At 38.9% G+C, this 10283-nt stretch overlaps 2 protein-coding genes across 3 annotated transcripts in view; one reads left to right on the top strand and one right to left on the bottom strand.

The window, feature by feature from the left end:
• wnk4a (WNK lysine deficient protein kinase 4a) overlaps window positions 1-3311 on the top strand; it is a 68998-nt gene extending 65687 nt beyond the window's left edge. For both annotated transcript variants that reach the window (XM_055657151.1, XM_055657152.1), the window contains exon 19: window positions 432-3311. In XM_055657151.1, the coding sequence (XP_055513126.1) occupies window positions 432-523 (92 nt within the window). In that variant the 3' untranslated portion in view covers window positions 524-3311. The remainder of the gene's footprint in view (window positions 1-431) is intronic.
• A 109-nt stretch (window positions 3312-3420) lies between these two features.
• LOC129710272 (cytochrome c oxidase assembly factor 3 homolog, mitochondrial) lies at window positions 3421-9768 on the bottom strand. Its single transcript, XM_055657158.1, has 2 exons — window positions 9526-9768; window positions 3421-4586 (listed from the first exon to the last, which is right to left on the bottom strand). Exons 1-2 carry the CDS (start codon window positions 9716-9718, stop codon window positions 4480-4482), a joined length of 300 nt encoding a protein of 99 aa, XP_055513133.1. The 5' UTR covers window positions 9719-9768; the 3' UTR covers window positions 3421-4479.
• Window positions 9769-10283: the final 515 nt, after the last annotated feature.

The raw sequence follows: 10283 nt of genomic DNA on the forward strand, positions 1-10283 counted from the left end.
ATAGATTTATCCCAGCGGCTCATTTCTCTCAGCATTGGTGGAAATGTGCTCTGTGCAATCTGGCATGTCATTAGATGTCTAACTGACACTGGCCAAAAGTAAGCCGCTCCCCAGAGGAATTGCAGCCAGAGTACAAGCCAGTTTCTAGTAGTCGCCGATAGATTGGATAATAATTACTGTCAAGAGCAAAATGGTTTTTATTTGCAAATGTTGCATTAAAGCATATGTAAACGGGTCGTGAATTTTGCTAATGTTTTCTCATTTCTAATTAGAGATTTTTTGGGTTTAGCTACATCTTATACTCCATTGGAATTATCATATTTTCCTTTTCTTGCATCTTTGTTATGATGATAGTAGTTAATGATAATACTATTCTATATTTACTGTAATTATTCCTATGCTAACGTTATGTTCATCTTGTATTCCTGCAGGCTTCAGCAGAAGGAGTTCCTTAACTGGCAGCTGCAGCTCACTAGATCAACGCCAAACCCAGTCCACTGTTGGTGGGGGTTACTTTTCCTAATAGCTTCTAAATGGTTATAAACAGTTGGCCTTCAGAAGCTATGGCTTTACACGGTAAATTTAAAGTGAATGGAGCAGAAATATTTCCGTTTCTAACCAGGCAAAAGCAGAAGCTCTTGCAAACCAATTTCAACACGTTTTCACCTGGGAAGATGTGGAGCCTTCATCATTTCCAGTCCTACCGCCCAGCTGATATGCCTGCTATTAAAATTGAGGTTGAAGGCGTAAAGAAGTTATTGCTCAACATCAATATCACAAAAGTAATTGGACCAGATCAGATACAGAATCAAGCCCTCAAGATCGCAGCCAAAGAACTGGCTCCAGTTTTGCAGTTCATTTTCCAACAATCGCTTGAAAGGCCAACATCACTCCTCTCTTTAAGAAGGGTTCAACCACCAACCCAGTGAATTATCGTCCTGTTTCATTAACAAGTACTTGCTGCAAATTGCTGGAACATTTAATTGATAGTAATCTGATGCGACACGTGAGCAAACACAACATTCTTGCTGACAACCAACATGCATTTATAGGAGGCATAGATCATGCGAGTCTCAGCTTATCCTGACGTCAAATAACCTGGCCAAGCACCTTGATAGTAACGTCATCACGGGTTGTGCTGGACTTTTCTAAAGCATTTGATGTCATCCCACACCAGAGACTGCTTTGGAAGCTTGACTTCTATGGTATTCGTTCCAACACGAAACGATGGATTTCCAGTTTCCTGACAAAACGTCTTCAGCGTGTGTGTGTGAACGGAAAGAGCTCCAATTGGCATCCGGTGTTGAGTGGTACACCTCAGGGCACAGTACTTGGCCCACACCTATTTTTGCTTTACATAAATGACATCCATGAAAAAGTCGCAAGTACGACCAGACTTTTCGCTGATGATTGTTTGCTGTACCGTCCAATTAAGTCAGCTGATGATGAAGATGCTCTCCAAAAGGATCTTGATACTATGGTTGAGTGGTCACAACAATGGGGCATGCAGTTCAACCCTTCCAAATGTGAAACTATGCGTGTCACCAGAAAGAGGAATCCAGGCGAAACATCTTACAATATACTTGGTGCCACCCTTGAAGAATCCAAACAAACCAAGTATCTTGGCATCAAATTGCAGAATGATCTGCGTTGGAATGGACAGACTCATCATGCAACGGTGAAAGTAACAGGTGTCCTAAACTTTCTGAGGCGCAACTTTCATCATTGTTCAACTTCTGTCAAGGAGAAACTATATATCCCTCGTTCAACCTCGCTTGGACTACGCGGTTGCATCATGGGACCCATACACAAATAAAAACATTTCATCCATCGAACGTGTCCAATAGGCAGCTCGATTTGTTACTAACACCTATGAGAGAGAAGCGAGTGTCGCCAAACTTCTTAATTCTCTGGGGTGGAACCCTCTCCAAAACAGACGTGAAGCTCACCGTTTGACCTGTTTTTACAAAATGTTAAATGGTCAGCTCGACATAGACTACAAGACCTACACCAAACCCAAACCAATTAGGAGCAGACGAGGGCATTCGATCCAATTTGTGATCCCAGCCACAAAGCATCCCAGTATACAGCAATTTGTTCTTCCCCCGCACAATTAAAGCATGGAATAATCTCCACCCAACTATAGTTACCCAACCAGATGCAACTAAATTTAAAGTAGCTCTTTCTTCCCAATAGCCCTTTCTGGCTTAAGCCCACCCTTCACCACCTCCAGTTTAAATTCCATTGGAATATTTTGGAATACCAAGAAACCAAGAACCAAGAACTGCAACTAGGATCTGGGACGATAATACATCAAGGGCTTCAGCTGTAGAAATCAGCATTTGTTGATTTGCTTCTTGAGCAGTTACTGTTGTAACTAGTTTGGACATGGGCTGATCTGTGATATAAGTAGTGAACAGTCTGATCTGTTTTCTGATATAAAATATCTTGTTTTATATGAACACAGGAACCTGAAGCAGAAGTTCAGAAGATAGCATGATGATCCTCGTCAGAAATTCTCTATACTGCTCAGAAACCTGAAAAGATATTGCTTTTGAATTTTTTCTTCCAAGCACTACTATATTTTTAGAAACACTAAGGAATCAGCATTGTTTAAATCAGATTACTTTATCTCATGTGAAAGATTTTAACAATATTTTTATCATAATAAATATTTTCCTCACTACAGAATCTTTCATTAAAAATACTATTCTTGATAATCTTTAAGGAAATCTGATCAAATCAGATTTTAAACCAAATAAGAAAATAAACCGGGTAATAATTGCTGCCTTAATTTTAGAGAATGTTTGTTAACCCTGTAAACAATGTTTAGCCAACTCCATAATATAAGAACACTGAATGTTAAGCAGCCAATAAAAATCATTTTTTATATTTTTGTATTGAAATGTTTTTCCGCTGTCACAAACTGTAAGGATTGAATTTATTCATTCTGGTTGTCTTTGTATATATGTATAGTGTGTAAAGTTTAAACAGTAAATTATACAAAGATTATATTGATAATTGGATCCCTAATTTTAAAATAAGCTATAAAAGTAACTTTGGAAGATTTCTTTTGCTTTACAATAAACTTGATATTTGCTTCTATTAAACACAAAGGTGTCATTTCACCAGAGACGTTTTCTCTTTTTGTAAAATATTTTACCTGTCTGAATTGTAACGCTGACTTTGGTGTAAATGTGTATCTTAAAGGAATTGTATATTTCCAGACAATTATTGGTTATCTTAAGAAAATTGATCTTGTATAAATCCTTATGATTCAAACCATTAAATGTATACACTTGTAATGAGAAGCTGGATACGTTATTTCTCTTTTTGATGGAAATAGAATTTACATAAATTGTGTACGAACAATTTCAGGATTATAAGGACCATTTTTACAAAACTACAAAAACACTGAACTTGGTTTCTCTTCGGATCTGAAGCCAAACCACATCTTTATTTTAAATCAAGCTCATTTTAACAATTCAAATTTAGGAAAGCCACACAAGCGTGAATGTTAATAACAAGTTTTTGTACCACTATCTTGAAATCAGAAAAAGTTTGGAAATCTGAAAAAACAAGTGACACTAAACAAGTGCAAACTTCTATGGATTAGTGACATGAAATAGTATGGACTTAATATCACTGCTGGTTTTCATAAAATGTTTAAACTTGAGGTTTGCCTTCTGTTTCAGAAATAACATCCTCAGCAGTCTGGTATATCCAGTCCTCCCAGGTAATACTTGTAAAAAATAAAATATTGCTGAGTCACCATTGTAAGAACATGCAACTATAAAGAGTGAAATGTAACTGTGGGGTAGAGAAAGGGTTACAATGATTATCAGGCTAGTCGTTTCTCCTCCCCATACCCCATTCACCACTTCCCTTTTCTCTGCATCTTAAATTGCATTTTTTTCAGGTTCTGATTTAAAAGTAATTGACATGAATCGCTAAATCCATTTCTCTCTGAATATGCCTGACTTGCTGAGTATTTCCAGTATTTCCTTTTAATATTAAAGGACTGATCTCTGAAAATGTGTCACCTCCAATCTTTATTCAACCTTTTGTAGTTTTGTATTTAAAAAGGCACGTCATATTGAGCAACATCAGATATACATAAATATAACTACAATTTTAAATGTCACATGTGTATAATATGCACATGAAAACTGAGTATTTTCAGAGCAGTCATCCAACAAAACAGTGTCCATCAAAGCAATCAGCAGCTATTTCTTCAATGTATGTGCAGCTCAGTTATATTAGCTAAAAGATTATCATATGCAAAAAAAATAATCCAAAATCAAGGCCAAATAAATGGCCAAACTGAAAATAAAGGCCTCTATCACATTGGGGAAATAAAATTATTCTTGATTCACCATATTTAATTTCTTAATCACTTGTTAGCCATGTATTTGGTCAGTTTGATCATTCACAAAACAACAGAGAAATGCTGTACACAAATTCTATGAATGTTCAGTTTCAGTTTGCTGATGTCTTCAAACCATCTTTTGCTCGAACACCTTTTGCTTCTTCTTCCAAGTCATCCAAAAATCGTTCCTGAGATACTGAATAAAATGTGTATCCATCTAAGATATTATTAAGGAAATATAGAAAATCTGAACAGAATTGTTCTGAATCTAAAACTTTACTGTCTTAATACCACAGCGACTTAAAAAAGTCAAATATTAGTTCTCAGCTATTTAGTTAGTTAACTAGAAATAGAAAACAAAACACAAGTTACTGCAAGGGGTGGCACAGTGGTGCAGCAGCAGAGTTACTGCCTTACAGTGCCAGACGCCAGGGTTCTTCTGTATGTTAAATGGCTTTGGTATTTGAGTTTAATTTGTGCTTCACTAAGCACCATGCTGCACTGTTCTATTACCAACTGCCTCACCTCAATGTGTAATTCGATTTTCGCAGCCAGCTTCCTATGGAGTCACATAACAAACGAATGATTAAATAACTTGAATATACTCTACCTAATTCCCTTGTCAAGACAGTGTTCAACAGCAGTGTGATAAAGCTGGCTTCATCTCAATCTTGCATCAAGGTCTTCCACGCACATATCCTGAAATGTGATATAGGGCGGAGTATGCCCATGAGACTTTTACTTTAGCTAAGAGATTCAGAGTGGAATCAGGGCTTTCGACCCAACGAGTCTGCAATTATCAGCAATCCTACGCTAGTGACATTTTTTACATTTATACCAAACCATTCAACTTACAAACCTGTACATCTTTGGCGTGTGGGAGGAAAACAAAGTTCTCGGAGAAAACCCATGCAGGTCACGAGGAGAACATGCTAATGCTACAGACAAGCACCAGTCTGTATCTGGATCGAACCTGGGTCTCTGGCGCTGTAAGGCAGCAACTCTACCGCTGCCCTTGTGGAAAAATATCTGCCACGGACTAATACTATGCCCCCCTAGCTTAGCCAACAGTCAAAGCCCAACATTTTAATGTTTCCTGGTATTCAAATATTTCAACTTTACTATAAACCAAAAACATATTTTCAAAATAAATAAAAGCTTAAACATGTAAATAATTGTTCAAATAACAATTAGAAAGTGACATACCTATCCAAATATCATATGCTTATCTTCATAGATTGAGGAATAGAATATAAAAGTTGGTGAATTATGTAGCTACTTTGCAGAACTCAAGTTAGACCCCACTTGGAGTATTATGTGCAGTTCTGGTCACCACGCAATGCAAAGGATGGAATGAGTGCAGAGAAGATTCACCAGGATATTGCCTTTTGGTTTTGAGGAGATTGGATAGATGTGGCTTGTTTTGCTGGAAGCAATGGAGACTGATTAGATACAGGCGGTCTCTAGAAAGATTTAACCGGGAGGAACAATGTTTTCCATGTAGGGGGTAGTGGGTGAGTAAGAGGAAGTGGTAGAGGCAGAAGTGGTAGGGGCAAATGAACCAACAAAATCCAGCCCATTATATGTTCACAAATCCATTTGTTTTATTCAGGAATAAAAAAGCCCAGGATCTCACAAGCTTTTTAAAATTGTTTTCAACCTGCCTTGACACTTCTGACATTGCCTCATGTTCTTCTGACCAAAATGTAGCATTTTCCATTTTTCTGGTTTAAATTTTATCTCCCGCTTGCTCATTCAATCCACCAACCTCGTTGCTTCATCCTGAAGTATACTACCATCCTATTCATAGTTCTGTACATTAATAGTTTTGCACTAATTAAAAAGAGATCCTTGACAAAAGTAAATACTGCAGTTGATTAATTTTGTTATTAATGTCAAAATGATAAGATTTTCAATCAGCGAAACATGAAATGGATTGATTTAAAAAAAAAAAAATTCTAAACTCAAAGCAGTGTAGACACAAAATAAAGTGTTTCGAGGACAAGGACATCACTTGATATGTTCTGGCAATTACAAAACCCATGATCTACACCAAATCACATGGAAGTTTGCCAAGAGGCACTGTTTTGTAAAAGAGACTCCACAGCAAGAATCACGCCACACATAGCATTTGTACCAAGCATTTGTCAGATACATTTCAAAATGATTTGCTACACACTGCAAGCACAAAGAGCAATGAAGTAACAATTACCCTTGAAGATTGCGGTCCAGCTGCGAGAAATATACAACTTCTCTCTGCCCAATATTGCTTTCACTAAATATTAGTCCGCAATGTCCACGGCGAACATGATGCCAAGTTAAACTAATCTCCTCAGCTTCTTATTATTTTTTAGTTTAGTTTATTATTATTTATCATATGTACTGAGGTAGTGAAAGCTCTTGACTATCCAGTCAAAGACTTCATGATTACAATTAAACCATCCACAACACACAGTTAAAGGATAAAGGGTACAATATATAGTGCAAGATAAAGTCAAATTAAAGATCTACAATGAGGGGGATGGGAAGTCAGGACCATTCTCTAGTTGGTGAGAGGACAGTTTAGTTGCCTGTTAACAGCTGGGAAGAAACTGTCCCTAAAACTGGAGGTATGTGTTTTTCAAACATCAGTGCCGCTTGCCTGATGGGAGAGGGGAGAAGAGGGGGTGACGCGGGTGAGAATGGTCCTTGATTATACGGGTGGCCTTGCCGAGGCAACGTGAAGTGTAGATGGAGCCAATGGACACAAGATTGGTTTGCGCGATGGTCTAGACTACATCCACAACTCACTGCAATTTCTTGTTGTCCTGGATGGAGCTGTTCCCAAACCAGGCTGTGAAACATCCCAATAAGATGCTTTCTACGGCATATCTGTAGATGTTGGTGAGGGTTGGAGACAGGCTGAATTTCCAAACCCTTCTAAGGAAGGAGAGGCTTTGGTGTGCTCTCTTGGCCATAGCTTTGATGTAGCTGGTCCAGGACAAATTACTGATGATATTTATTCCTAAGAATTTGAAGCTTTCAACCATCTCTACTTTGGCACCATCAAAGTATACTGGGGTGTTAACTGCTTTGCTTTCTGAAATCAATCACAATCTCCTTTGCTTTGCTGACATTGACGGAGAGGTTATTGTCTGCATATAATCCACATTAGTCCATTCGCTGCATATTCGTGTGCCTATCGAAAAACCCCTTAAATGCAACTATCGCGTCTGTCTCCACCATCAAACCTGGCTGCTCGTTCCAGGCACTCACCATTCTCTCTGTAAAATATTTGCCCGCTCGTGTCCTTTAAACTTTGCTTTCTCATAAGGTCATAAGTGACAGGAGAAGAATTAGGCCATGCAGCCCATCAAGTCTACTCCGCCATTCAATCCTGGCTGATCTGTCTCTCCCTGCTCACCCCATTTGCCTGCCTTCTCCCCATAACCTCTGAATCTTGTACTAATCAAGTATCTATCTATCTTTGCCTCAAAAATATCCACTGACTTGGCCTCCACAGCCTTCTGTGGCAAATAATTCCACAGATTTACCACCCTCAGACAAAATTAATTTCTCCTCATCTCCTTCTTAAAAGAACGTCCTTTAATTCTGAGGCTATGACCTCTAGTCATAGACTCTCCCACTAATGGAAACATCCTCTCCACACTCACTCTATCCAAGCCTTTCACTATTCTGTATGTTTCAATGAGATCCCCCCTCATTCTTTTAAACTCCGGAGAGTACAGGCCCTGTGTCGACAAACGCTCATCTTAAAGCTATGCCCTCTAGTCTTTGACATTTCTACCTTGGGGAAAAAGGTTCCAACTACCCCATTTATGTTTCACATAATGTTATTCACTTTTATCAGGTCACCCCTCAATCTACAGTTCTCCAGAGAAAACAATCCGTCCTTACCTTATAATCCAGGCAGCATTCTGGTAAACCTCTTCTGCACCCTCTCCAAAACCTCCACATCCTTCCTGTAATGAGGTGACTAGAACTGCACACAATACTCCAAATGCAGCCTAACCAAAGTCTTATAAAGCTGCAAAGTTGCATCATGACTTTCATACTCAATGCCTCAACTGATGAAGCCAAGCCTACCATATGTCTTCTTTACTACTCTATCTACTTGTGTTGCCACTCTCAAGGAGCCGTTAACCTGGACCCCAAGAACCCTCTGTGCATCAACTATATATCAACTTGCAATTTAAAATTCTCCCCTGTTGCAGATTCTCCCCTATTTGCCTATGGCCTGCAATTTATGGTTAGAATGTACCTGGATTAATTAATTTCCTATTGTTTACATGCCTTTTTCCCCCGTCACATTTACCTCTCAAGTTTAATGTCAGGCTCATCTACAGTATATTTGTGGATTCCTAAACATCACCATATCCTAATTTTGCTTCTTGTCATTTTTAACATTTTGAGCAGACCCTGCACTATCACCATGTAAACAAAAAAAACAGAAAGCAGTCCTGACACAATAGGAACACCTTTAGTTCTTTGTCACTTACAATATGCAATTAAAGTTGCTTGCTGCTACGTGTCTCTGTAGATTTCTGTAAATAATGTATGCCCAGCTTTGTTTAAAAACTGTTTCAATCTTGTATTTGTTTTAACTTGTTCAGAAAGGGAGTATGGAAAACAATAACCTAGGTGAGTTTGATAGTGATGAAGCTTAAAGAAGATGGTTAAAGTATGTCTGAAGAAGGAAACGGGTGTAACTCAGAGAAAACCCAAATTCCAGAAAAGGAAACGTGCAAAACTGAACGCATCTGAAAGATACAAAACTAAAATAACCGAATATCTGAAAAGACATTCATCGTTAGGCCTTGAACGTTATATGCGTAAAATCAAACTGATGACCTTAAACCTGATATAGACTTTTCTTTGCGAGCCAACGGCGGGTGAATGGAAGTATGAAACAGATCAACCCAGACCTCACTGCATGACCCAACTGGCTGCGGGATTGAGTAATAATAAGTTGGACATATGCGCACATTTGATTTTTCCGTACAAATGGCAACCTCACAATTTGGTTTGGTCTTCTATACAAAGATGTTGGTCATCAGCAAATAACACTGGCAACAACAACTGTATGCCGTCAAAGCTAAATACAGAAATGCATTCTTGCCTTTGCAACCCAGAATTGAACCTTTACACAAGGATACAAATGCCCAAGACGATGGCTCCGATTGTTAAACCCGTGAACACGTTCCTTCCGCGCCGCTGCTTGAAATTCTTTTGCCACCGAACCAGCTCTGTTCTCCGCATAAAATCTAGTTGTTCTTTGGTCAGGTTATCCTTCTTCGGGTCTATGCGTTTAGCAAACTCCGCTTCGCCCGGTGAATTTGTTTCCGCCATGTTTCTAGGTCACCAACGTGATTACTTTGCGGAAGGTCAACTACGGAAACTTGGAGAGCGTGTGTCAAACCGACAATGCGAGTTCCTCCCATTGCTTAGTCTTCGAAATTAGCCCAGGGGAAGAATGCATTCAGCTGTGGGCGTGAAATAAACATAGAAACGGGGAAAATACATTTTCAAATTTTAGTAACTGTGGAAGAGAATATAATGAAAGAAAAGGTAGACAAAAATGCTGGAGAAACTCAGAGGGTGAGGCAGCATCTATGGAGAGAAGGAAATAGGCAACGTTTCTTCAGAAATCCTTCTTCAGAAAGAAAAACAGGGCGAAAGAGTGGCAGCAGCTGAATGAGCCACTGTGTCTCACAATGACAAAGACATGGATTCAAACCTGACCTTGGGTGCTGTCTGCGTGGAGTTTGCACATTCTCCATGTGAACACGTGGGTTTCCTCCCACATCCCAAACGTGTGGATTTGTCGATTGATTGCCTCTGTAAAATTGTCTAGTGTGTAGGGAGTGGTTGAGAAAGTGGGATAACATTGAACTAGTGTGAATGGGTGATCGGT

This window comes from Leucoraja erinacea, chromosome 27, assembly GCF_028641065.1.
Source record: "Leucoraja erinacea ecotype New England chromosome 27, Leri_hhj_1, whole genome shotgun sequence".
Lineage (NCBI taxonomy): Eukaryota > Metazoa > Chordata > Chondrichthyes > Rajiformes > Rajidae > Leucoraja > Leucoraja erinaceus.